The sequence below is a fragment of the Takifugu rubripes genome, chromosome 12 (genome assembly GCF_901000725.2).
Source record: "Takifugu rubripes chromosome 12, fTakRub1.2, whole genome shotgun sequence".
NCBI lineage: Eukaryota > Metazoa > Chordata > Actinopteri > Tetraodontiformes > Tetraodontidae > Takifugu > Takifugu rubripes.
In genome coordinates, this window is record NC_042296.1 from 3,455,001 (window position 1) to 3,482,333 (window position 27,333).

At 46.8% G+C, this 27,333-nt stretch overlaps 3 protein-coding genes, 1 long non-coding RNA gene and 3 other non-coding genes across 7 annotated transcripts; 5 read left to right on the top strand and 2 right to left on the bottom strand.

Moving 5' to 3' along the window:
• Positions 1-4,855: 4,855 nt before the first annotated feature.
• Positions 4,856-4,927, top strand: trnah-gug (transfer RNA histidin (anticodon GUG)). The gene has a single exon. It is a non-coding gene; the product is annotated as a tRNA-His (tRNA).
• Positions 4,928-5,298: 371 nt separating this feature from the next.
• On the top strand, positions 5,299-5,370 carry trnah-gug (transfer RNA histidin (anticodon GUG)). The gene has a single exon. It is a non-coding gene; the product is annotated as a tRNA-His (tRNA).
• A 71-nt stretch (positions 5,371-5,441) lies between these two features.
• Positions 5,442-5,905, bottom strand: LOC115251799 (uncharacterized). The gene is made up of 2 exons (XR_003890339.1): positions 5,607-5,905; positions 5,442-5,532 (listed from the first exon to the last, which is right to left on the bottom strand). It is a non-coding gene; the product is annotated as an uncharacterized lncRNA (long non-coding RNA).
• On the top strand, positions 5,862-5,933 carry trnah-gug (transfer RNA histidin (anticodon GUG)). Its single transcript has one exon. It is a non-coding gene; the product is annotated as a tRNA-His (tRNA).
• A 341-nt stretch (positions 5,934-6,274) lies between these two features.
• LOC115251794 (cleft lip and palate transmembrane protein 1-like protein) lies at positions 6,275-11,235 on the top strand. The gene is made up of 18 exons (XM_029845414.1): positions 6,275-6,554; positions 7,353-7,544; positions 7,626-7,720; positions 7,847-8,036; positions 8,123-8,316; positions 8,398-8,476; positions 8,600-8,717; positions 8,793-8,887; positions 9,065-9,149; positions 9,269-9,372; positions 9,457-9,522; positions 9,658-9,708; positions 9,845-9,927; positions 10,010-10,044; positions 10,147-10,202; positions 10,319-10,363; positions 10,436-10,551; positions 10,622-11,235. Exons 2-18 carry the CDS (start codon positions 7,380-7,382, stop codon positions 10,704-10,706), a joined length of 1,662 nt encoding a protein of 553 aa, XP_029701274.1. The 5' UTR covers positions 6,275-6,554; positions 7,353-7,379; the 3' UTR covers positions 10,707-11,235.
• Positions 11,236-12,064: 829 nt separating this feature from the next.
• LOC101078882 (60S acidic ribosomal protein P1) lies at positions 12,065-13,428 on the top strand. Its single transcript, XM_003977190.2, has 4 exons — positions 12,065-12,292; positions 12,823-12,897; positions 13,042-13,150; positions 13,292-13,428. Exons 1-4 carry the CDS (start codon positions 12,221-12,223, stop codon positions 13,372-13,374), a joined length of 339 nt encoding a protein of 112 aa, XP_003977239.1. The 5' UTR covers positions 12,065-12,220; the 3' UTR covers positions 13,375-13,428.
• A 2,832-nt stretch (positions 13,429-16,260) lies between these two features.
• Positions 16,261-21,616, bottom strand: LOC101079481 (tribbles homolog 1-like). The gene is given in 5 exon segments (XM_003977193.3): positions 16,261-17,882; positions 20,397-20,518; positions 20,520-20,690; positions 21,408-21,452; positions 21,455-21,616. Coding segments are annotated over 5 exon segments (975 nt in total). The 3' UTR covers positions 16,261-17,407.
• Positions 21,617-27,333: the final 5,717 nt, after the last annotated feature.

Consider the following 27,333-nt stretch of genomic DNA (forward strand, 5'->3'; position numbering starts at 1 on the left):
CACCCCCCCCACCCCCACCCCCGGCCTGCGTGACGAACAATTGACATGTTATCGGCTGGTGACCTTGTGTCACCCAATGTATCCGCCTGCCAATTTAAAAATCACGCCATTTCCCCCCGGCAACCCTTTCGTAATGGAAACGCGCACTGTCTAAATGAGTCAACACACCGACGGTCGTGCAGGGCGCGCTGACGTGCGCGGGCACCCGTGCACACTTGCACACAAGCGGTAAATGTGTGATAATATATGTTCACACACACATTAAACCAAGCATGACAAATACCAGCAGGAGTGGAACAGAAAGACTTATATGGGGTAATAATAGAGTGTGTGTGTGTGTGTGTGTGTGTGCGTGTGTGTGTGTGTGTGTGTGTGTGTGTGTGTGTGTGTGTGAGGGCGGGTCGTTAACCTTGGAGGACAGTAGAAGGGTATCCAGCTGACTTCTCAATCACAAGAGACAGAGCGAGTTTGGCTGCAGAGCGACAAAAAGGATGAGCAAGATGGCGGGAGGCCGACGGGGAGCGACAGAGACGGAGGAGGCCTGACGGAGACGGAGGACGACAACGGGAGACAGATGGAAAAGAAGTTAAAGATTCAGGTGGTGGGGTGGGGGGGTGCAAAGACAGGGAGAGATGGAATTAAAAGAGCGCGGAGACAATCCTGGGATTTGTTGGGATTATTGTTTTTGGTTGAGTTTCCGTGGACATTAAAAGATAATCTTGAATCTGTAGCTACGCAGATGTGATCTGTATAACCCTCTATGTGGGGGGGCGCCCAAATCCAGTCCTAGGGGGTCCTAGTCCAGCCGGGATATTCGTCCTACCAACACTTTCACCTGGGATCCAACTTTCCTCGTAGAAAGCTCGCTCTGCCTGGTAGGATGGTAACTCGGCTGGGCTAGACCCTCAAGGACTGGAGTTGGGCACCCCTGCTTTTGGGGATCCAAATTTCACCCAGACTGTCACATGAGAGTGCCTTATTATGGATATGTCTATGGAAACACGACCCCTTATGGCAGGCTGCTGTGTTTTCGCTATAAAAAATACAGTTTGTGTGGTGTTGCCCCCTTGTGGCAACAGCTTCAACTACAGCGCTGCTTAAATGGGAGAAAGTTAAATGGAAGAGAAGCAGGAATCGACAGGATCGACAGGAGACTGCAGTAGGAGAGGTAGGAGGGGAGGTCAAAGGTCAGGAGGCACCTCAGACATTAACCAAGTGACGCCGGTTTTCGGCTCGTACTATTTGTTTCTTTGACATCGACTTTGTGAAGGCATGATGGGATATGTAGATGATCGGCACTGGCGCGAAGGGTTGATGGGGGAAAAAAGAGGAATGGCTTTCAGTCACGGCGGCAGAGCGAACAACTGCGTATTTATGCGACAGTGCCGGGCGGCGAGAGATGCATGAGGACGGAAAGGACATTTACGGCGGGCTGCGGCCGGAAATCCGTCTCTGCGTCTGACGCGCGGGCTCAATTTATTCCACAATTTCGCCAACCTGTTGCCATTGTACTGAATCTTCAGCTGAAGACAAATTAGCATTTAAATGAGACAAGTTATTTTCCTTACGCCCCGCTCTGAATTACTAACGCCGCGGCTTTGATTATGACGAGTGGAGGGAAACGGGCGGTTTGTTACTGTTATTGACCCAGAAAATGTGGCGCGAACACGCCTGCCCATATTTTTGCTCCAGCGTCTAACTTTACATCTGAAGCTCGCTGACAGCAGAGACGCTGTCGAGCACGCGGGACGTTTGCGCCAGTCCAGTTTGATGCGACGCGCACGTTGACCTCGGCCCAAATGGGCTACGCAGTCCTGCACCTGTCCTCAGAGGCGCCACAACACGACGAGGTGGAGTTTTATCAGGAGCTAAGAGCTGGGTAGAGCACCGTTACTGCTTCAATGTCCAACCCAGCGGCCGTGAGACGCCGTTGTCCAGGGGGCAGAAGGGCAACCCTTCACTTTATGTTTGGATAAAAGTGGGGTTTTTTTTGCAGCCCACCCTTTGGTGTCGGTGTCCCATGGAGAACTGCAGGACTGCGGGGTCGGATCCCCCTTGCTGGCGTGACTAATGTTTGCTCCGCCAGCTTTAGTCACACAGACGCGTCCACGTCCTCACGCCTAATCTCCCGACTCGCCTGCTAATTCTTGCAGCGGCTTTTTTAGTTTCAATTAAATCATAACACTTTTTTTTTCCCCCATTTCATGCGTTCGCGTCCCACTTTACCCCCCACGAAGTCGCCTCCCTGGCGTCGGTCTTCACGGTATAGTTCATGCGAAGTTCTAAATTTTCAATCACTCGAGGGCGCCAGCAGCTGCCACCTCATATCTCTATATGCCGCGCACACAACTCATCTGGAGATGAAATTACACTCTCCTTCAGCAAATATATTCAGCAAATATATATATATATGTAAATATATATTTAACATTTAAAGGGGTTCTGCTGATTAAGAAAAATAACATTGGATTATTTTTTAGACTGTGGATAGGAACACTTTTCTTCTGAAAAGATGGTTTAGGAAAGCTGGAAGCTGAGTAGCCCTCACTCTCTCTCTCCTCTCTTTCTCTCCTCTCTCTCTCCCATCTCTATCTCCTTCTCTCTCTCTCCTCTTTTTCTCTACTCTCTCTCCCCCTCTCTCTCCTCTCTCTCCCCTTTTTTCTTTCCCCATTTCTCCCCTTCACAATTTCTTCCACCCCTAACTGTGAAAGTCCATAAAGAGTGATGGATGTTGATGAAGGCTTAGAGTGGTGATTATGGATCATCAGAGTACTGAAGGACAGTGGCAGGGAGGGGGTGAGTAAGTGTGTGTGTGTGTGCGTGTGTGTGTGTGGGGGGGGGGGGGGGGGGAGGACTGCAGCTTTTCAATGGTCAGTAACAGATTGGCTTTATTATTGATGGGCCTTGTGCGACCCCTAGCGGCAGAAATCTGGAAATTCTGCCATTGACCAGAGCACAGTTTTGAGCGTTTACTCCCATTGGAAATTAAATTAAGATCAGCATATATTTTTTTGTTTTTAAGAAGAATTAATACAGTATTGTGAGGTGATGATTTCCTCCGGGTTATGTGGTCATGAGACAAATTCTCCTTCGGTGTTCAGCGCGGAGGAAAACAAATCCAAGAGATGACATCAGTGATTTGAGAACTTTATTATCAGCTGGGGCCTCGAACAGACAACGCCCGCACACACAGCCAAAGACAAAAACACAAGAATGTGTAGGAGACCATATACCCATCACTGGGCGCGGGCTCCTTCTGCTTTAGTTGCCCTATTTGGCAATGTTTCAGCTTTTTGAGGAGTTTTCACACCCAAACATTACTATATATGGTTACCTGAAAATCACCTTGGTACCTCCTGCTCCACCATCTCACATTCTGCTCAACTCTGCTGACTCATGTTCTACATAACGGCAACAAGATATTGTATAATATTGTATAATCTACAAGCTTGTAGATTATACTGATGATACTGATGATACAATATGAAAAGATGCATATTAAAAGATAGAAATCAAGAGAATAAATGATATAGATTCATTATTTTCCCACAGTGACTGTAAAAGGTTTGAATGCATTTGTGCAACATGTGCTCCCTCTGATCCCTGTTTTGCTTTTAGGTTGCATTCATGGAGCACATAAAAGCTTCTTCTATGCTCTTCCTTTCACCAGCACTTCACATTGATTTGCATCTTTATGCCCCGCGTAGCCTTCTTCTTTGGAATGAACGGAGATGAATATACAAACTTGTGGTGCATTTTTGCGTCACCTTTCCTCCTGCTGCTCCTGATATTATCTACAGTATATTGCCTTATCTCCTTGTGCTACATCAGTTCATTTTGCACTTTTTCCCGTGTAATGGGGAGAAAAAAGTCTGACTGAGCTGAGCTGCTGTAAAAGGTCTTGCTTTCTAAAATCTTGAAGAGTACCTAAAGCTGTCTGTGGTTGATTAAAAGCGCAATATTCTTCTGAAATGTTGGAGAGTGCTTAGCCACTATATGAAAGAAATACATTATCCCTACGCATTGAAGCAAAGCACCCCTTCACAAATGAGCATATATGACTTAAGGAGAAAAGGAAAGTGATTTGAAAGACAGTAAATGTGTTGGCATAACATTCCCAGACTGGTTGTTATGGAGTCAGGAGACCCTCAGAGCAGAAACATCACACCACCTTTAGTCTCGAAGTGGATCAGAAGAACATTTTGATCATTCTGCCTGAGGAACCTGCCTGAGTTCTGGCTCACCGAGAACTCAGCAATTTAGCTTACGTATGAAGCTGGTTTCCTGAGGGGAGAGAATGAGAACATCCCTGCCTGCAAAAGGCTGAAGTCTTTAAATTACACCAGACATGTGAACGGGCTGAGAAGATGGAAGAGGCCACTTCTGAACTTCCCTTTTGTCATATTTTCTCCTCAGGTCATTTGTTCCTTGCTTTCCCTGATCAGCACATCTTTTTGTGGGCACCTTTCCTCGCTGCTACACTCCTCGTGGGGCATTTTTGTGCGCCTTTTGCAGGGTTTAATTTAAATAAAAAGGAATCATGTCACTGATTCATTAAAAGCAGAGGTATAGTGTGTGGATATAAAGACGGCGTCAACAAGGCCAGAACTATTTTATTGATTCTCATAAGAAAGGCTACATGAATGTCATTAGTTAATCCTACAACAGGAAATGAGTTTAAAACAGATAAATAATGTCAGTATGACATCTTGATAGTGGTCAGTGCTGATACTAATATCCTCTTACATCACCGATACCTGATAAACTTATCAAGATTTAATTAGACGTCAACTTGTCACATATGACACGGTGGAGTCTTTCCATTATCTGGTCAGTGAACGCATCGTGTTAGCCAGCCGTGATCGTATAGTGGTCAGTACTCTGCGTTGTGGCCGCAGCAACCCCGGTTCGAATCCGGGTCACGGCAAAGGGCCCGTTCCTCCTTCACCAATCGCTTTTTTATTTATATAGCGTCTTTTACAATCAAAATTGTTTCGAGGCGCTTTCCAGAATCCCAGGGCCTGACCCCAGACAAGCAACAGTGACAAGGAAGAAACCTTGAGCAAGACCAGGCTCATGTAGGGGGGACCCTCGTGCTGATGTACATGCATGTTTTGTATCAGCCTTGTCACTAAAAGCAGTGTCATTGTTTTAAACAAAACCGAATAATCTTGACCTGTGCTCTAAACCTGGTCCTTTCTAGGTCGACAGTCCTGATTAAAACTAATTTAACTCTACCTGGTCGGCTGTATACGCAGAAAACTTTGAGATCAGGGCTAAACACCCTTCACCTGGCCAGCCGTGATCGTATAGTGGTCAGTACTCTGCGTTGTGGCCGCAGCAACCCCGGTTCAAATCCGGGTCACGGCAGCATTTACTTTACATGCTGGTTGCTAGGCTAGGTTTTTTAAACATAAATAAATATAAAATGACAACAGAAATCTCTCAGGGTGCAAATATTTAAAAAGATCTCCAGATCTTCCACCTCCAGACCCTCCAAATCCTCCTCTGTTTCTTCTCAATAGTTTCTGGCTGTTAAAACAATAAAGACAGTTCAGAATTCATTTGAAAATGTGAATCTTTTCATGCTGGTTGAAGAACATTACCAAAGTTCTACCACTTCCGTGTCTTCTGGAAGGCTTTGTCTTTTTCAGAGAGCTCCTTCTCGAAAGCCTCCTCCCTGTCTGAGAACTCGTTTTTGAGCTTCTTGGTCTCATCAGACAGCTCCCTCCTGAACCTCTCCTCAGGGTTACCACTCCAGTCAGCATTATATAGGTCATATTTTTCCCCCAAATAAATGTTTTTCAAGGTTTTCTACTACAATAAAGGATTGTGAGTCGCTTCTTACTGGTAGTTGGCCAGCCGTGATCGTATAGTGGTTAGTACTCTGCGTTGTGGCCGCAGCAACCCCGGTTCGAATCCGGGTCACGGCAGCTTTTGAAGCTGTTCTCTAACTCCAGACATAAGAAAGGTGCAGTGTTTTACACTTTTAGGATCCACACTTTCTGCAAAAGAAAAAAAGAAAAAAAATCATATAATTATGGCACATATTACGTTTTCAATATATTCTCGCAACAAACAACCAAAACACACTACACTGAAAAAAATAATTCTTTTAATATGTTCCTTCTATATTCTAACTTCTACATAGATGTCCACTAAAACAAATTTAAATACAATTTTTATTCATTTATTTTATTTTGTTTAAAAGTTGCAACTTTCGCTTATACTTCCGGCGCCTCTGTTGACGAATTCTCGCGTTAACACACAGCAAATCCCGCTCGCGACACTAACCAGGAAGTGAATGGCGGAAAGATAAGTCCACCTCACGCTTTCGGCTGCAGGTTACAAATGTCACTGTAACTATCAGTGAAGAGAGATGTCAGACGAATGCTCAGGGGAGACCTAAAACTAAATTCACAATACGCTCTTACAGAGGCGATGTTATTATTTCCCCCCACATCCCCGCGAATTTGAATTTGCGAATGATCGGATGAACGGCCAGCGTTCCAGCTGAGGGTCCTGTTATTGCCAGCTGGGCAGACTGAACACCGGTATGTGTAGATTTGTCACTTCATTACAAATATACACACCAAATTATTGTGTAGCCAGGCTGTTGTACCTTACATTGTTATCACCTACCAGGAGGTTGCAAAATGATCCTACCAGTGGCTTGACTTCATATATACGAATATCAATCTTATTTGTTAATCTACAGTATCGCATATTTCTGGGTCACCACACAGACGTGGTATGAAGCGGATCACGGAATTGTGTTTGTGGATCCCTGTTCTATGGCCTCCATTGGTTATATGTCATTCCAATGAAAAAGGGACACTCCAACACTCCAGTTGAGACAGAAAACTACCTTGGATAACTATAACATGGATGATTGAGAATCTACACAGATACATATACAATATAATGTATTTCTATTCTCTATGCCTCTCCTCTCCTCTCCTCTCCTCTCCTCTCCTCTCCTCTCCTCTCCTCTCCTCTCCTCTACCTGTCCTCTCCCCTCTCCTCCCTCTCTACCCAGCCCCCCACCAGCAGGAGGGTCCTCCTACATGAGCCTGGTCCTGCTCAAGGTTTCTTCCTGTTAAAGGGGAGTTTTTCCTTGCCACTGCTGCTTGTCTGGGGTCAGGCCCTGGGATTCTGGAAAGCGCCTAGAAACAATTTTGATTGTAACAGACGCTATATAAATAAAGTTACCCCAATGAAATGGCATCTATTATAATCTTTTTAGATGATTGTGGACTGCATGTAGTCCAAAGTAGAACTGGAATGCTGTTTAGTTCAGAAAAGTGCTAGCACATCCAACAATTTGGGAATCATTTTTACCTCATTTGCAGATGCTGTGACGAGCCAACGCGAGCGCCATGTTCCTAAAAACATCATTCACCACCCTGATTGTGGGGGTGTTCGTCGTGTACGTCCTCCACACCTGCTGGGTGATGTATGGCATCGTGTACACTAAACCTTGCGACAGCCCCAAAAGTGACAAATGCATCCTGCCCTTTCTGGCGGGGAACCCTAAACTACAGGTTCATACACAGTCTTTCAGGGTGCTTTTGACTTTTGTGAGCACGTGTACATGTTTCTGATCTCTGGTTTTCTCTGTCCAGTTGAGTATTTACACTGCTCTGCAGCCCAACGCTGAGGGAGGACACACCCTGATCCACAAAGAAGACCTATTTGATGTGAACAGCAAGTTTGAGAGGTTTGGCTTTTTATAATATATAATTGTTGCGAAATGGAGACAGTTTTTAAAATTAATATTCAGCCAACAAGCAGATTATTTATTTACACCTGTAATCTCAGATTTTTGCCTTCTTTGTTTATCCAGAGTGGTTAATGTCTCCCTCCCTAAGAAGACCCGTAACAATGGGACTTTATACGCTATGATATTTGTCCATCAAGCTGGCGTCAACCCGTGGCAGGATCAGCGAAAGGTCCACTCGGTGGCTCAGCTTACCACATACATGGTTCCTAAACCCGCAGAGATTTCCCTGATTTCCAGAGAAGATCAAACAATGGTAGTCCTTTTTTGAGGAGGACAGTGTATTAGTGCTGTTTGCAAGTAATCCAGTGGAACTGTTGTTATTTTTCCGTTATCATGTAGAGTCAGACAGAAGAATCCCCGCAGCAGAAACGGCGTGACGCTAATCCCGCCCCTCGGGAAGGGATTGGATCCGGAGGGGCATCAGATCACCCGACTTCTCACTGGCGCTCACGCTTAACACTCAATATCGTCAGCGACCACTTCCTTTTTGACAGAGATTACCTGCCCGCTGATGTCCACAGATACCTCCGAGTGTAAGACAGCAGTCCAGCACGCGTGCACTCCATCAGGGTGTAGACGTGATGATGATGATGAACTGTTTTCCCGTCTTTCAGATTCCAAAATGGTAAGAAGATCGTTTATCTACCTCTGCTATTCGTGGATGAGCTCAGCAACCGGGTGAAAGACCTTGTGGTAAAAAGTTCATTCAACACAGCTTCTTTACAGCATTTTAATAAACCACTTACTTTCCCAGTAGTATTTTCCATTTAGGAGTCAAAATGCCTGCTAAATGTGTGTGTGTGTGTGTGTGTGTAGGAGATCAACAGTACCTCCAAAGAGCTCCCCCTGACCATCTCCTATGACTCTATCTCTCTCGGGAGGCTCCGATTCTGGATCCACATGCAAGATGCTGTTTACTCTCTGCAGCAGTTTGGTAAAATACCTACACACACACACGCACACACACACACTCTGCCCTGTAATCAGACTGTATTTCTGTGTGTTACAGGTTTCACAGAAAAAGATGCTGATGAGATTAAAGGAATCTTTGTGGATACCAACCTGTACTTCCTGGCTCTCACCTTCTTTGTGGCTGCCTTCCATGTAACTGTTAACACTAAGAATAATTAAATAGCATAAAGCAGATGCACAATGCTTTATTCCGTTGGTTACATGTGCGTGATTAAAAAACCAAATCATAAAGAGAGGTGCTCGTAGTTATGTCTATTTAATGGTGAGGTAATGATAAATATGTTATAGTTGTTTTTTTTTTTTTTTCAGCTCCTCTTTGATTTCCTGGCGTTCAAGAATGACATCAGCTTTTGGAAGCAGAAGAAAAGCATGGTGGGAATGTCCAGCAAAGCAGGTAAGCAACACTCCTCGTGGAAAATAAAGAACTTTTCTAGATAGTGTGAATACGGTGGAGTCTTTAGAGGCTTGGCAAGTAGTTAACATCGTCTGATCTCTGTGTTCTGGGTTCCGTAGTGCTCTGGAGGTGTTTCAGCACCATTGTGATTGTTCTGTATTTATTTGACGAGCAGACCAGCCTGCTGGTCCTCATACCTGCAGGGATCGGCTCCATCATTGAGGTACGCCAAAAATCTCTTCCATTGTCGGTAAATGTCTCTAATTCTATTAAAGGCTGAATTGTGTTTTGGGTTTTTATTTTCAAGGTATGGAAAGTGAAGAAAGCCTTTAAGATTCAGGTCTCCTGGAAAGGAGGCAAACCAACATTCCAGGTGGGCTGCTTTAAAACGTGCATGAAGCTCAAAGAATAAACAGATATGTTTTAAATGTACTAACTGAGGTGAGGAGCATTTTTCACATAGCGTTCCACTCATCTGTATTGCGATTTCCACATTTTCTGTGAACAGTACGGAAAATCTGACGAGTCAGAGCGGAGAACAGAGGAGTACGACACACTGGTGAGCTTTACGTCATCTAAGAGGCCAGACTTTCTGTCTGATCTTAAGTCAGACTGGTATTAGTTGGAAGGCCGAAGGGTCCTTTTGTTGCTGGACTAATGTGTTTACTGTATTTCTAATGCAAATTTCTCTGTAGGCCATGAAGTACCTGTCATACCTCCTATATCCGCTGTGCATCGGAGGGGCTGTGTATGCGCTAATATTCCTGCGGTATAAGAGGTGCGGGAGTGTGTGAACACAACGCCAAGGCTTTAACCCGTCCCTCAATGATCAATCATCTATTTCTCTGCTTCCGTTTTAGCTGGTACTCCTGGCTGATCAACAGTTTGGTTAACGGTAAGCTCCAACCCTGAGGGGGATGCACACTTTAGCACATTCACGTACCTGCGCCATATTTATTAAAAGGACAAAAGACAATAATGCTCCGTACTTTTCTAGGCGTGTACGCCTTTGGCTTCCTCTTCATGCTTCCTCAACTATTCGTCAACTATAAGGTGCCTTTTATTTTCAGCTGCTTCACATGATTGTTTAAGAGAGAAGAGAATATTTAAACATAATGTTGAGGATTCATGTGGTTCTCTGTTTGCATGAATATGACTTAAATCAACAGCTGAAGTCTGTGGCCCACCTGCCCTGGAAGGCCTTCATGTATAAGGTACACCCACACAGCTCCACACAGGTACCACTTCACTTAAAGTCTCTATTATTAATCTTTATTTTCTGTCAGGCGTTTAACACCTTTATCGATGACGTTTTCGCCTTCATCATCACCATGCCGACTTCACATAGACTGGCCTGCTTTAGAGACGACGTGGTCTTCCTCATTTACCTCTACCAGAGATGGTACACACACACACTCACCTAGAACACCACCACATAAACACAACTGTTTACTGACCCCTGCTGTCTGCAGGCTCTATCCCGTGGACAAGACAAGAGTCAATGAATATGGAGTCTCTTATGATGAAAAGCCCAAGAGGAAGCCTCATAAGGACTAGATGATCAGAAGAATTTTTTTTCCTACTGAACTAAGGAGGCAACAGGAGGAATATTTCTGGTTTTGGTCATTTTGTTTTGTAATTGACCCAACCGCATCAATGTGATGATGTTTTTGTTTTTTTAGCCCCTTCTATCATGTTAAATATTGTAAAATCATGTCTAACTTTTTCCAACATACCACGAAGTTCAAAAATCACATCTTGCTTTTCAGATTATTAAATGCAGCCTTGGAATTTACCTTTTAGTTTGAATAAGGGCTTCAGTAATCCAGTCGGAATCTGGTGGGGGTTTATTTTTTGCCAAGGGCATTTAAATTTTGCTCACTGGAAATGCTTTTAAGAATTCACCTGTAATAAATCTAAATAATTTGAGGACAGAATCCTAAAACGCCTTTAAACATGTCTTTACTAAACCACTAAAGTAGCAGAAAAAGACATAATTAACACAAACTGAACTCGTTTTTCCTGAGACATCTTTTAACGCTACCTGCCACCTATGCACGTATGATGGATGTTATAGAGACACGGTATAGAAGATTGAGATTAGCCATTATTTCAGAATATTTCATTTTTTTGCTAATGCAGAAGATGTGTAATTGAGTAACCTGTTACCATGGAGACCCTGTTTTCCTTTAATCTGTCCTGTCTTCAATGAACTGGTTTTCTCCTCTGACGGTGCCACTAACAGCCACTCTGACCTTTTTTTCCATCCTCATTAGTTTTGGAGTTTTACCTGCCTGAGTATTTTTGTTACATATCGGACAGTGGAAACACATCGGTGCCAAATGTGACAATAATTCGTTAATTTAGCAGAAGCGGTCCAACTGACCTTTCTAGGATATTTCCTGACACTGTGGGGAGATCCATGGACAAGACTTGAGAAAAGTATTTGAACATTTGCAATAGACTGCAGGGAATTGTCTTTTTCATGTTCAGATATGTTTATGAATACCCAGCAATCCTACTTTTACCCTAAAAACAGCCAAGAGAGATCTGCTGGATGTCTGCCTTGAAAATGCTTGGCCTCTTGTAATTTTTGTGCTTTTGATTGAAATAAAATAAAAATGTACATATTAAAATAAAATGCCTTGGACTGAATTAATATGCACCACGATTGTTCGGTAGGAAGGAAGCATCTCTGGAAACAGTGCTGCTGTTGTAAATGTATTTCTTTTACTTCTAAAGGTTGTAGGAAAACTCATAAAGTAGATCTAGAGGAAATACTATGTCTGGTTCATTGTCTTTAGAAATTCAACCTTAAAATAATAGTAATTCTTGTTCTTAAATCGAACGGGTACGTATGCGTCCTGTTTGTGCGTCATGACGTAAACCCGACGCACAACGGCGCGGACTATATTCTCAAGCTTCCGGTGTCGCTCTTTCCTTTTCCGCTCTAGCAATTTATCGTGCCTAAGGTGCTTGGTTCTTCTGCCGAAGCTAAGGCCCCGAATCCGGCGACTAGCACCCCCATTTTTAGGCATCCAACGCGATAAACGTGAGATACATCATCTGAAATGGCCTCCGTGTCCGAGCTCGCCTGTATTTACTCCGCTCTGATCCTCCACGACGATGAAGTCACCGTCACCGTAAGTGTTGCCGGTCGTCCCCGATAGCTCCCTCCAGACCCTGTAGTATTCTGCTTCAGGTGTATTTCCCCCATAATAAAGCTAACAATAGGTCGTTGGTGGGAAGTGGTTTATAATATCTTGATGAAAAGGTGGAGTTATTGTGTCCAGTTACATCCTTTGACTAAAAATGGCGGCGTGCTTTATGCTAGCCCGCCTTTAGCTTCGTTTCTGCATCAGAATAGCCTTTTAAACTTCTAACTTCTGTATGAAACATCTATTACACAGCTCAGACATTAAAATGGCCCCTTTGGCGGCCACCCGCTGGCATCTGTAAGATGTTTGAAACACGTGCTGCCCTAAATACTGACACGCTTCCAGGTGTCAAGGCTGAGACTCATCATGGGGACTGGGATTGGAATGCATGCTTTAGTAAAGGAGATATTGTTTGTTGCTGCAGGAACCGCTGTGATATTCACTTCCAACTGCCCTAAATGTGGGCCTAGAGTGTCCGTTCTTGATTGTGATTGTGCATCTTTTGCTGTGTGCAGGAGGACAAGCTGATCGCCCTGATCAAGGCTGCCGGAGTCACCGTGGAGCCTTTCTGGCCAAGTCTGTTTGCTAAGGTGAGCATGCTTAACGGGAGCTGGTGTGGGTTAGGAGCCCCACTGGGTCTGTTGTCTTAAGTCAGTTGTGCTTTAACACTATTTCAAGCATCGGAAATGGGGGTGAATGTGACTTATTTATTTTTAATGACGTGTGTGTTGCAGGCTCTGTCCAGCATCGACATCGGCAGCCTGATCTGCAACGTTGGAGCTGGTGGCGGCGCCCCGGCCGGAGCTCCTGCTGCCGGAGCTCCTGCTGCTGGTGATGCTCCAGGTTAGTTTGGTGACCGGATATTATGGATCACATAGTCCTAACTGGACATCCCCCTGTATGCTTGTCAATGAATGAGAGCCATAGTAAACTGGATCACAATCCTGGGACCTGTTAAACCTTTCTTTTTTTCCCCCTCTACAGCCAAGGCAGAGGAGAAGAAAGAGGAGAAGAAGGAAGAGTCTGAAGAGTCCGATGATGACATGGGCTTTGGTCTCTTTGATTAAAGTGGATGTTTTTGTAAAAACATTAAAATCATAAAAAATTGCCAAAGCCTTCAATCTTGATTCTTCTTTGTTTCAACGCACTTATCTGTATATTTAGCACATTTTAACATTTAAACTTATTGTCAGTAGGAGGAAGATTGCAGTGTTTGCTAGATAATTAATTTAATCCACTTCTGTACTTTCAGAAGTTTCAGTTTTTACAGACAAAACCTATAAAGTGCCTTCAAGAAGTCTAGGGCTACTCAAATTATTTCTAGATAGATATCCACATCAATTGCCTCATGGCTGTGACCTCAGATGAACAGGAAACGGGAGTATTGGCATGTTTCCACCAGATGTCGCTGGCGGCATTGAATCATGCAGATATGCTCTTTAAAACTAACATGAAAGCACACAGGTGACCTCGTAACCAGAAATTCTGTGACTGGCGCACAAATTCACCTGTCTGCTATTTTATGTGATTACACGGCAGATTAAATTGTGACGTCCTTCAATCATGCAACTGATAAAATTCAGCATATTCATTCATGTTAACGCAGCCGCAACCATGCAACTGAGACCGATTTAAAAAAAGAATCCTAAAAAAAACAGCGTAAATAAAGTTTAGCTGCGGTTCTCTGAATGCCCACTAGGGCGCAGCAGAGGTCACGACTTCCTCCCAATGATGGCAGGAATGCTTCCGTCATTGTGGATGACAGTTGAAAATACCAGCCAGATTACAAATAATCACGCTTCCCTCTGAACTAACACCAGCACAATGCCGAACATTCTCTGGTGGATTTACCGTCATACAAGGAAAAAGAGAGGGCGTTTCCCCGTGTTCATTACGCAAGGGAAGTGCGGGTAATTCCTGAAAGAAGCACCTAACAACAACATCTGAGAGCAAAGGCCAGCGAAGGCACTTACTCATATTTTTTACTTCCTTGTGTGTGACCCATGAAGGATAAACAGGGATTAACACCACACCTGAAGCCACTTTCACAGGCCAATTTCATATGTAACTGGTCAACACTGCTTATGGAATATCCTCCATGATGATCAAACATCATTACCATATCAACAATATGAGAATAATAAAATCATGATCACGAGGGTAAAGTAATCACACTGCACATCCGTTCACAAGGAAGTCTGAGAAGGTGCGTGCGGTTGGGAAATGTCAATAATCCTGGATCACAGGTGTAAGCTTTTTACACGTGTGGCCACATGACCCGATGAGATCATACAGACAAATAATATGGCTGCAACACACACACACACACACACACACACACACACACACACACACACACACACACACACTCGCTCTCTCTCTCTCTCTCTTGTTTCACTGCTGGTTTCCTCTCACTTGCCAATTTGATCTCAATAAGGTCATTTTTTGGGGGGGAAAGTGAGCAGTTGTTTAAGCCATAATAAATCTTAGCAGATAAGACTAGACCATAAAAGAGGGAATGTTCGGTTCAAAAATAGCTTGATTGCACCTGCACTGTGTCCCCTGAGTGATCCATCTCCCTCCGCGGTGGACTGATTCACCACTCAAGGAATGCTGGGATACCTGGCGAACTGGCCGCTGCGATGATACAGCACAAAAAACTTTAAACTATGTACACAAAATCGGACCTGCCCACTGGGCCGTTGAGGCCAACTGAGAGATAACAAAATAACGTACATCTACCGAAACCAGGCTATGCTACGAAGCTAGCTCGTTTCATCCATCCTACAGAGCACAGTGCAAACTTCGCTGTTTTGAGTCACACTGAACTGGTTTGGTTACAGTGAGAAAATGCTAACTTTTGTAAAAAAATAAATAAATAAAAAAACCTTTAGCAAACTGGAAACCTTAACTACAATGTAGCAATACACCTGCTACCATTTTGTGCCATCGTCTGAGCGATATCGCCCAGGAAGATATAACAAATGCTCACACCTCTGTCCATTTATGTAGCAGATACCCAGCTTCAAAATAGGCTAGCACTGTTTTGATTGTTCAGTACGGGGGCGGGGGCGTTCTCCCGACCAACCTAAATATGGACGTATTTGGTGACCGTAAACAAATAACCTCACTTCCTGTCGTTTCCACTTCCTGTTTCTTTTTATGGTTTATTTTCACTTACTGAATCTTGGGAGTTCTACTCATGTATAGACACACCAACCTACCCCCCCCCCTCCACACACACACACACACACTTCACCAGATATTATCTTACCATTAAACTACCTCTGTTTTTCTGGGGGCCCCCTGTTTTGACCCCTGCCTTACGTGGTCGGACCATCGTCGGTTTGGCAGATTCCCCAGCAGACACTCGCAGGCAGGTATGCACATGAACACACACATACACACACACACACGCCATGCTTACGCAAGCCTGGCCAGCCATGCCTGAGGTAGTCATAACACACAGTTGGTGGAGAGGAGCCAAACTCTTAAAGGTCACACAGTGATTCATAAGTGGATCGGATGAAAAACGGAACGCACTCGTTGGAGTTTGGATTATCCACGCCGGGATGAGCTGGGTTTGTTTTGCAGCCGGGTCCTCGCTGCCCGGCCCGCATTCCAGGAAAAGGCTCTGACCCACTGTTGACATTTGTGTGTTTGAGGAGCTAAATGTTACTTTACGCAAAGGTCAGGAGAAGAGTAAACGCTCGGAGACGGAGAGAGAGAGAGGAAGAGAGTTTTTTTCCCTTTCAAGGATGAAATTGAAAGCACGGGGGGGACGAGAGAAAATGTATTGTTTCTGTCTCGATGATTAAGAACCGTCTGAGGAGAATTCTTGCAAGGAAGCCTCCCAGGCATGCAGTCGATCCGCATAATGCGCAGGTGTGTGTGTGTGTGTGTGTGAGAGAGAGAGACAGGCCAGCAGCAGGAATGAGCAAAAACAAGCCGTATGAATATGAAAAAAAACGTGATCTTTATTCAACACGTCCACACGTATTCCAAATGTACATATTTACATATTTTCGACAACGAATATAGAACTCTTCCTGTGTGTGTGTGTGGTGAATGACCCGTCTGGACTCCCGAAGGCCTCTGGGTCGTGTCACAAATACATAATTCACAGTGCAATATGAAGTTTGTGCACCCGTGTCGTTTTACATGTCACATGAACACGTGACTCACTCTACATGTATGAACTAGAAAGGCAACCGCGCCGTCTCCCGAAGGTACCGGAGACTTCCCTGTTCTTCTGAAAGTGGTGAGCTTACACGCCAGGTCGCGTCGCTAACTGCGGCGGCCGTCGTCAGAGGAGATAAATAAATTCAGTACCATGACAGAGGTGAGGTACAGTCGGGTCTTATAGCTGAGGTCAGGGGTCCTTAAATCGAATCCTTGAATCCTTGAATCCGTGAAATACGGCCGGAGTCGGAGCTGTTCGGTCCGTGAAACACAGTGATGCAGGCACGACACGGCAACAGAAGCCCGCCACCCCCGTCCTCTAAACCAGGTGCCTTCACCATTTCATGATGAAACACCCCCTCACCCCCGGTGAGGTCAAAGATCGCCACGCTGTAACGCGCCAACGAGTTTTTTTTGCTCTCCGTTTGACGCACCAGTCTTCGGGCAGCCCTCTTTCTCGCCGCCCGGCGTGAGACGCTAGCGAGCTTCTATCCCGAGTCTGTCTGTGAGTCAGCCAGTGACGCTTGCAGCCCTTTTCAGAGAGCGAGAGGAACAACCTTCAGCTCTCCACGTGCACAATCCAAGAGGACAGCGAGTCCTAGTGTCTGGGTTAATTGACTGAAATTAGCTTGAAATTAGAGATTATTTTGTTAGCATAATCGGATCGAAATCGGAGTCATGGTTATTTCTCTTAGCACCAGAGGATTTCAAATAGCGTAAAGAAGGACAATGAATGGTCACTGTGAGCAATGCCCTCGGCAAGTAACACGTACGGCAACAAATACAGTACAGTAAGTTTTGTAGAAAGCATGAGCGTGTTTGTCCATTCAACAGTACACAAATGTAAAAGTGCCAATGTAGAAAAAGTCTGTAGTTTTTGTTTTGGTCCCTCAGCCAGATTCGGCTAAATGGAGTCCGTCAGCAGAACAGATCGTCATCTTCCTCAATGTCGAAGGACGGCACCGTCTGCTCCCCTGAGCTCACTTCCTGTTCGGCGAGCACCACTTCCTGCGACGGCGCCGGCTGCCGGAACCACGGATGGGCCAACAGCTCGGCGATGGTGAGTCTCTCGCTTGGTTCCTTTCTCAGGAGGCTCTGGAGGAGACACTTGGCCTTCGGGGACAAGCCCTCGGGCAAGCAGCACTGCCCCCGGCGGATTTTGGAAAACAGGGTGGCCGGGTCGGGGTCATGGAAGGGGTAGCGGCCCACCAGCATGGTGTAGAGCATGACGCCCAGGCTCCACATGTCGGCCATCTTGCCGGAATAAGGGGCGGAGCTGCTGAGGATCTCTGGGCTGACGTACGCCGGGCAGCCGTGGGTGTCTGACATGGAGTCATTGCCCGGGTCCTCCAGGATCCGACAGTCCTCGAGGGTCTCCAGCCTCACGTGTGTCCTGCACGCGACAAAAAAAAAAGGGTCAAATCCAGTCTTTGAGACTCAGCTACTCACAAGTTAGCGACCAATTTCACAAGGGAAACAGTTCCTGATCTCCCACAGCTCTGAGCTAAACACTTAGTATCACTTTTAGCTGAAAACAGGCACACACACACACACACACACACGCACACAACCTTGGACTTTAATAGACATAATACACTCCCCAGCCTCTTACCCTAAACCAGCCATACCAGCAAACACTGTCCTCACTTCCCAAAAATGTCCTCATTTTGCAAGTAGAATGCATATTTTGGTACTCAATATATGCCAAGTACAAGAACACACACACACACACACACCTCATCTGAGAATCTGAGAATCAGAGCTGCCTGGCCAATTTTCCAATGCCTTCCCGGCACATACACTCACTCTCTCGCATAAACACACATATAAATATACAACACCAGCAACCCTTCCTGCTCCTCCACTCTCTCACACACACACACACCCACACACACACACTACTATATTTAGACATGCTGCGATAGCGCACGCATTTTAGCCCGCCATGAGAGCGGCTGAGGTGTGAGGGTTTATATTTGCAGATGACTCATTTACAGTTTAAAATTGTCTCCTGAACTTTTGCGCAAGATTTTCCCAAAGAAACGTAAACTTGATTCCGATTAAAGATTGGGGGGGGGCAATAAAGGCTACGATTTCTGCTCCCGATTCCATTCAGAGGCTGGAGTCAGCGTTCAGAGGGGAGCGCTGGGGCGCGGGGGGAAATAGACGAAAAGAGGCCGAAGCAGCGAGATAGATAGCAACAGATATTTAAACGGGCGAGATGGTGGAGGAGGTGAGTCGGAATGAGAGATGGAGACAGAAAAGGAAGCAGAGCGGAGAGGTGGAGAGAGTGAGTCATCCTTCTGTTAAGAGTACAGATCTCCCCCACTCTCTCTCTCTCTGGCCGAGGCCATCTGCACCTGGGTCCCACACTTGCGGCGCCAGCCATCCCATAATTTCCCTCAAATGGCTGTTGCCACATCAGTGACGCACGGGGAGGCTTAGCTCGGCAGCAGAGCTGTGCATGCTTCGCAGTACTAGTCACCGTCCCTAAACTGGCTTTTCCAATTCACTGTATGCGCGTGTGCGCGCACGATTGTTGTGATCTGTGCCTCTGTCCCTGGCTCCGCCGCTGCATTGTTGGCCTGCACATTGCATCACGGCACGGCTGCCGCGGTCTGCACGATGCCTGACTGTGATTTCGGAGGAATGCACAACAGGAAATTTAAAAAAAAAAGCGCCGATGGACGGCGAAAAACATCACTTTCCCCCCCTCCGGGAAAGTAAAAGCTAGACTCCGTGATGTCACGCGGCCCCGAATCAGCGGCTTTGTTCTCACGGTGGCGTTGCTCTCAGAGCATCCGGGGTGCAGAAAAACATCCCGCAACTTCGGGGTCAAGTGGCTCCTGGGCGTCAAACGAGTGTCGCAATGTTGTCGCCCGGGCAACAAAACACGGATGCACAGATACAAATCCCTCGCTGCGCAATCAGCGCACATGCAACCAGGAAGACGCATTCAGACAAACACACGCAGGAAAATAAGATAAGCGCAGCAACCCCCCCCCCCCCCCCCCCCTGCACATCTACGCCCTGACTCATCGCTCCGCCGCCGTGCTGCTATCAGTAGGACACAACAACTTTCAGCTCCTCTCACTGGGTGTCCTCTCTCATTCATCCAGCACGACCCCGCACAAGGCCGGAGGTCAGGCCTGAACGTCTCCGTGAAACAAGGGCCCTTCTGAACAGGCAGGGGAGAAATGGACGGGTGGGGGCTCACGGGGAAGAGGGTGACGCAAAGGGCGAAGAGGCGACAAATAGTTTGGCGAGTGGGGACTCTGTGCGTCCTCGTGGACAGTGCGGGGGTCAAAAATGCGGACAGTGAGGCATGTGTGTGTGTGTGGGAGTGTGTGGGAAGCCGGTTCGGAGCGGCGCGTTGATGCGCTCCCAGTGTATTTGAACGCAACACGGCGTCAGCTGTTCTGCAGCAAATAATTAATAAATAATAATTCTTAAATGCGTCTAAAGTACAGACTGCAGGAGGAGGACGGGTGTCTCATTCAGCAGCCTCGTCTGGCAGCTCCGCCAAACTACCTCCCACAGCACGCACACACACACGCACACACACACACACACACACACACACACACACACACACTCGTTCCCAAACACACAAAGAGACACGTCGAGAGGGTGAGAAAGGGAGGCAGACAGAGGGCCAAAATCTGGGAAGCAGTGCAGTCTGCCTCCGCAAGTACAGAACCTCTACTCTCTCCGTGCCCACATCCATGTGTGTGAGTGTGTTTGCGTATTTGGTTGTGTGGATCAGCTGCTGCCATATTTGCTCTACGGCTCGCCTGCCAGGGCTCACAACACCGCATTCCATTGAAATGGCACCCGAAAGTGACCCCAATGCGTGGCGGATGGTGAGAACTGAAAAGTGCCTGAGGTGCAGGAAGCTGCCGCTCACCTTCTCTCGTCGGCGAAGACGAACTTGCGCAGCTTGAGGTCGCCCAGGACGATGCCGGCCTGGTGACAGTGGGCCACGGCCCGGGCCACCTGCAGGAAGAGGCCGCAGGCGCGCTCCTCGTCACAGCCGGCGGCAGCTCTTGATGTAGGTGTGCATGTCCCCGAAGTCCTTGTCCAGGAACACGTAGGCCTTGCGTTCGCCGAGGATGATGTCCCTGATGCTCGCCACATTCCTGTGGGGGGGCAGCACGCCGTAGGGCCTGATCTTCTCCTGGTATGCCCCCATGTCAAAGACCTGAGAGGAAGGATGGGGGACAGAGAAAGAATGTGTGGATGGAAATTAGAGAGGGAGGGGGGAGGCTGCAGTGGGCCAGTGTGCTCTTAATGATCATCCAAGGGAACAGCCATGCAAATTTGGCAGCGAGTTAAAAGGAGGACGTGCTCTGATTCGAGCTGCTTCCTGCATGAGCGTAACAAATGAATCACCAAAGCGTAAATCGATTAACTCTATTAATCAACAAAGCCCAGTGCCCGCGGGCTCCATCACGCTGTCTAAAACACGAGATGTGGAACAGCAGCCTCGTCCTCGTTGCAGCGGCGGATCTTTATCGGAATCGCACCCTTTTTGTTGCGTGTATTTGCGGGGTTTTTTTTTCCTTTCGCGCACCTTGGCGCCGGCGGTGGGTGCGGTGACGTGTATGCAAATGAGCGCAGCGCGTCGAGGAGAGGTGGACTTCACTTCGGCTCGTCTCCAGAACACAGCGCAAGCCAGGTCCTCCGCAGGCTTGACAACAGATGTTTATAATACCCTTCTTTTAAACGCGGTTTTTAAAAATCGATCTCCAAAAAGAGAAAACGAACGAAAAGAAAGAGAGACGTCGCGTGCAAACGACCATTTGCGATAAAGTCTGCGAACTAATGATGACATGTCAGACGGGCTGTTGAGCAACCCCGTTGTCTCGAAACACCATTCATTCAAAGAAATTGCACAATGACGGGCGATTGCGCATACCTTGCACAGCAGTTCTTCGCCAGTGTCGGTTGTTCATCCGCGCTGTGCACGCTCTCCCTGTCCGCCAGAGGTAGTATCAGGAACGGTCCTATCCTGGACGGCCCCACGTGGGTAGCTGGGAGAGGGTTTGCGACGGGGCTGACGGGGATCCGGAAGAAGAGACCAAGGAGCCCCTGCGCTTCACCGGCTTCGGCGCCAGCCGGGCGCATTTGGCCGGCGGCTGGTCGTCAGAGTCCTCAGCCGCTCTGTGCGCGACCCTCCTGGTGCGGAATGCAGGGCACCGGGCAGGTCCACTGCAAGTTCATCCGACGGGCTGATTAATCAGAACAGTTTTTTTTTAAAAAGACCCGTGACTTGTTGAGGATATGTCCTTTAGAGGTTAGAATAAAGTTAAACGCCGCGCGTCATGGCTACGGTAAATACAACTTCTGGAGAGGGGAATCCAGCGGAAGGTTGAGAGCGAAGCGTGGGGGATCCGTCAAAGTCCGGACTGCGAAGAGACAGAGAAGGGAGGATAGGTAGAGAAAGCCAGGGAGAGAGAGGGAGGGAGGGAGCCCCACCTCACTGTCGGCGAGGCAGCGAGTGAGTGAGTGCGCTCCGGTGATGTTGAGATCAGAGCGCCAAACACTCCGCCCGACCAGTCCAACCTCCTGTGACACAACCATTGAGCAATCCAGTAACGGCACCGACTCCAGCTCAGCTCGTCTCTGATGAAACTGCCTCTTCCAATACACAGAAAGTCGACGTGTGGCGTAAATCACAACGTCGCTCCACGGGGATTTCTTCCTTCCCTGCTTTCTTTCTTCTTTCTTCTTGATCATTTTAGAATCGAATAGCCCCGATCACGTGAACGCAATGAAGAAATCGGCTCACTTATCGCATCGCCAGGACGCGCACATGTTGTGGACAATAATTAACACTCTTTCAAAACTGCTCCTGGTGTTGCCCAACGTTCGGGGTATATTGCCAACAACGCCCCCCCCCCACCCCCCCAACACCTGAAAGTACAGTATTCACTTTCCCCCTGCTGAGTTTGATCCGTGCCAACGCAGCTCCAACACGAACAGCAAAACATTTCCCCTGACTGGGTTTGTTTGTTGTACGTGGAGTGACTCACCCCATAAAGCCTATAAATTCACATTAAAAATATTCCAGGCCAGCTGGGAAACCCGACACTCATCACCAACAAGCCGATGCTCTGCAATTATGCAAGATTCCTGAAACAAAAGTATAATCAGTGAACTATGAACTGTTGCTTAATGTAATAAGAGGAAATGAAGGGTAAAGTACAGTGCAGTCACTTTAAAACATTCCTCAGACGATGAGCCCACCTGTCACCGCCAGCTGATGTGGGGTAATTATTAGAAATGTGGACTCTTGTGTGTCTGTTGTGCAACACTTGCCACCCCCCTCCTCCATGGTTTGGTGAATGGTGAAAATGGACGCTTCTTCCCTCCGTCCCTTCTTAAGAGTTCAAAGGTCACCTGGGCCCGTCCAAACCGAGCGGCGGATTCCATCGGAGTGATGGCCCTGTTATTTTTAGGCCCCCGCCGCTCTGGCTTCCTGCCGTGGTCGTCCTGTGAAGGCGGTGACTCACCAGCTGATCAGCGCGTCCCTGCGAGCGGCTGTTTGTCATGCGGCGGAGCAGGTTTCCTTTCTTTCCTGTTCATTAGGGTCGATCTCATAGGCGGAGGGAAGGGTAGCTGCGGGAGTATGGAAGGCAGAGCTAAGGAAGGTGGATGGTAATGCTACAGTGGACGCGTGGAAAAAGTGACTGTGGTGTTTGCAGCAGAGCTGGTGTGTAGCCTGTATGCTAATCCACTTTTGTGCACATGTGCTTGGTATTTAACCAGCGTTTTTGTAGAACCGCACACCAGTGAGCCATAGGGGAACCCAGTATGGAAGGCATAGTCTTGTTCTTATTAGCTGAGTCACCCACCGCCAGGAGCGGCAAAGAGGGCCTGGGAATTGATCTGCACGGAGAATAGTTGAGTCCGATCTGGCTGAACGCCAACAGCTAATTATACTTCCTCTGAGCTCCAACACTTGGATATGTTTACTCGTCATGTTACCAGTAGACCTCAGACTTCACAGAAGTAAAACTCAGACTGATTGATTACTTAACCTGCAAATCTGGTTACCAGTTGCTAGTAAATTTGCCCATTGCTAATGGATGGTAGGGAAGTCAAAATTGCTGTTATCTTTACAGCCAGACATTGGAGCTGTATATTTAATTAGCCTCGCAGGTGTTAGCTTGTCACAGAGTAAATATTATTAAAATGAATGACGTCGTTGTTTTTTTTAAAAAAAATCACCGCAATGATGACATATTTGTGGGAAAAAAACAGACAAGGAAACTTCCTCATTGTCACTTGACTGCTAGCCAAGTGCTAACAGGAACTAAATGTCTTTAGGTGCAAGAATATCAGAGGTGAAAAAGCAGCATGTTTTTATTAATTGTGTGGTTGATTCATTGTTTTTTGGGGTGAACGAGGCTGACGCTTTTGTTGTTTCAATTCAATACAACTTTATTTGTAAGGCGTCGATTACAAACAGTGCTTCATGGAAATGCAGAGCCTGGCCCCAGAAGCTGCAACAGTGGCAGGAAAAACTGCCTTTTAACAGGTAGAAACCCTGAGCAGGGCCCAGGGTGGGGAATCTCTACTGCTGATGGCAGGTAAGGATGAGGAGAAGGGTGGTGATGGGTGCTTGAGATAGTAACATCTGTTGGACTGACCCCCTTCAAACTGACCACAACACTGGTGACATTTGGTGTGCACGAAGAGATGATCCCCAGTGGAGTTGATGGACGTCTCTCACAGTATGAGCAATTGTTTAGTCGGGAAGGACAAGAGGGGAGACAAAACGCTCGGACAAAACGTGCCCGGTAAACACGGAGGGATATCCTCTGCATGTCGTCCATTCAAAGATTTCTGCCGTCAGACCAAAACAAAGCTCCACATTCTGACATCATCTCAGATATCACGTCCATCGGAACTCGAATCTTTGGGCCTCCTCCAGATATTAGTCATCGGCGCGCCACAACCCAACTGCAGCGAGCGCATTCTTTATTTTCACAACCCTGGCGACCCCCAAGGATAATCAATCAAACCAGGGAGCAGCGGATTGTTTCATGCGGATGGACTCCAGATTGTGGTCTGTGCTGAAAAACCCTCTGCCTTCCTTCGCGAGTGATCCCAATCTGTCCATCAACCTCGCTTTGATCTCCTTAGGCCGAGTGGGATTTTAGGAAAAATCAAAGCCTGGATCCCCGACAAGTTGAATGTTTCTTCTTCGCTTCGGTGGGGCCGCGGGACTTTTTCTTGCCGTACGGTCGCATCGCATGACCGCTAATTGCCCCTACATGAGAATTCCGATGTGCTGTTCACCAGTGATTGAAAACATTTGTTCTTACACAAGGGAGTTGCCATGTTTGTGCACATTCAGCACAATAAACTTCCCTAAAGGTCTTGTGAGAAACTTAGGCTGAAAGTAGAATTTGGCGCATTGGGCCGGTCATCGCTACCACTTTCAGTTTAACGCAAGAACAAAAATAAATGCAGAGCACACCACAGATGCAATAATAGCAAATAACCCTGGAATCTCATGACTCACTGACATCAAAGGCTCACATGCGGGCGGGGATCGGTTGCAAGAACAATACATTAGTGAAGGGTCAAAGGTCATAATGACCTCACCCTGCTAATGGCCGTGTTTCGGTTCACACGGGACTGAGATATTTACATGAATGTTGAAACGGGTGCGGGAATGTTGCTCAGCCATGTTTCTACGGTAGCCCAGAATAGACAGGTTTATAACGAACCTCTACTTTAAATACGCGATAATGTTCTCAAGGAAGACATTTTTCTTCGCAAATACCCTTCATGTCCTGTAGCTGCGAAAGACGTCGTAAATCAACCAACCGGACACGGAGTCGATGCTATCAGGAAGCTATCGGTGCTACAGCTGCTACAGTCAGTGATGGGTTCAGCTTCCACACATACTGCGGTTTGAAGTCAGTCAAATGGATCCACCTGTCATTTATCCCATCCCGCTCATGTCTCAGGCCATGTTTCTTCTCTCAGATCTTCATTTCTGACTCCGGGCCTCCGTGCAATTGGACATAAATCTCGATTCTACGCATCTCTGGAACCGTCTTCGCTCTCCAGGCTGCAGCTGAGAGCTGCTGAGCTCAGCCTGGTGCGCATCATCTTCACGCTAATCCAATGATACAGTGACCAGATGGGAACAAGTCTGTTCTTTGTTTTTCCACTTATGACGGGTTTCACTTTAGAGGAATCTCCTTAAAATAGCTTTAAAAAAAGTTTTGCATCAGCAGAAAGTGCTTCACAGGGGTGGTGGTGGGGGGGGGAGTACATTCATGGAATAAAGAACTTTACTTTAATTTCATTTCCTAAAACTTCTCATTACTTTTTATGATATCTCAAATGCTAAACGTTGCCCTAGGTCAGCCTGCACAAGGTGCCCATCATTTTTTTTACGATGCTGCTAGCAGGCAGCACCAACGGTGGACAGGGTGAGATTCTGAGGTGCTTGAACACTGATTGTGCTTCATATTGGTCACAGACTTGGATTCTGCTCGATAGGAGAACACTATTGTTTTAAAGACATGGACTTAAAACCACATGACTTTAGAAGTCATTCAATGTTGCATTAAACTGCCATTATAAGCTAAATCTGTTCCAAAGATTATTGTGTGGAACTCTTGATTTGACAGCATTTTAAACCTTTTTCCTGTCTTTGGTCTTGTGAGATCACATTATATTGCGGCGGGGTATATTTACTATATTTAGAGCTACAGAACAGAGTTCAGCAACCTCAGGCTCGCGGGCATCTTTCGGCACACTGCTGCATGATCTCTGGCACGCTGAGCAGCACGTACTGTATCTGCCCTGCCTGTGATTCCCCGGCGTGGCTAAGGGTGCAGATGGTAGGGGGTAGGAGAACACTGGGAGAGAAGAAAGTGGAAATAGTGGAATTCCCCCATCTTAAAACCGGAAAAGATGTTCCCAAATATGAAGGAATGGGCTCTGAACATTGGCTGTAACTGCTCAGACGTAAGATAGGGGCTCGCCTGTGTATGTGGAACTGTTAGCAAATTAACGTAGCACCAGTAAAGCATTTAGCTCATTTGTGGTATCCTAAATGTGCAATATTTGTTTTAAGTTAAGTGCTAAATCTCCAACTCTCTGTGTTGTTTGTGACAGCAAAACACTTTAAACATACTAAAGGAAAAGCACAAAACTCCTGATTATCGAGTTCCTTTTAAGGAAGTCAAAATGGAAAAGTGTGGGACTGGTGTCCGTCTCCCAGTCTCATGTGCGGCATTTCACTAAAACGCTCATCTCACTTCCTCCTTCAGCTACAAAGATCCCTTCAAGGCCACGTCTCCATCTGACAGGAGCGACACATGATTTCACTGAAAACCTTCACTTACGCTCAGAGCGCCGCTCCAGGATGACTCAGGGGGTTTCCTGCCGCTAATGGGAAGTGATGGCAACTGTATCTGCATGTGTGTGTGTGTGCAGACGTCACCGCCACACTGTCACCAGCCTGTCAGTGAGGTTATGCAAGCTGTCTCCGTCAGGCCCGGGCCGAGCCCATGATGTCACTGAGAAATGCGGATTGAGCAACGGAAAAAAGAGCCGATGTGTGCTCAGCTGAGGACCAAAAAGAGGTTCTGTGGCTTGAAGTGTGGACGATGAAGCCGAGAAATATCTGCGGTGCTTCGCTGAAATATATGCTGCAAGCTAACCCTTCACTTTGATGTCAACGGAATATGCTAACAGTGAGCTCTTGAATTACAACTTTCTGCTATTGCTACTGCGGTGCTGACGGGGCTGGAATCAAATGGCGGAGCCAGTTGACATTGGGCCCTGATGATACACAACTAAAAGAGCGTAAC

What these genes read in the sequence shown, in the direction of transcription:
- LOC115251794 (XM_029845414.1), top strand. Translation starts at nt 7,380, where the DNA reads ATGTTCCTAAAAACATCATTCACCACCCTGATTGTGGGGGTGTTCGTC. An exon ending in TTACTCTCTGCAGCAGTTTG is followed by an intron (nt 8,718 to 8,792) that starts GTAAAATACCTA and finishes TGTGTGTTACAG; the next exon opens with GTTTCACAGAAAAAGATGCT. An exon ending in TCTTTGTGGCTGCCTTCCAT is followed by an intron (nt 8,888 to 9,064) that starts GTAACTGTTAAC and finishes TTTTTTTTTCAG; the next exon opens with CTCCTCTTTGATTTCCTGGC.
- LOC101078882 (XM_003977190.2), top strand. Translation starts at nt 12,221, where the DNA reads ATGGCCTCCGTGTCCGAGCTCGCCTGTATTTACTCCGCTCTGATCCTC. An exon ending in ACGATGAAGTCACCGTCACC is followed by an intron (nt 12,293 to 12,822) that starts GTAAGTGTTGCC and finishes TGCTGTGTGCAG; the next exon opens with GAGGACAAGCTGATCGCCCT. An exon ending in GGCCAAGTCTGTTTGCTAAG is followed by an intron (nt 12,898 to 13,041) that starts GTGAGCATGCTT and finishes TGTGTGTTGCAG; the next exon opens with GCTCTGTCCAGCATCGACAT.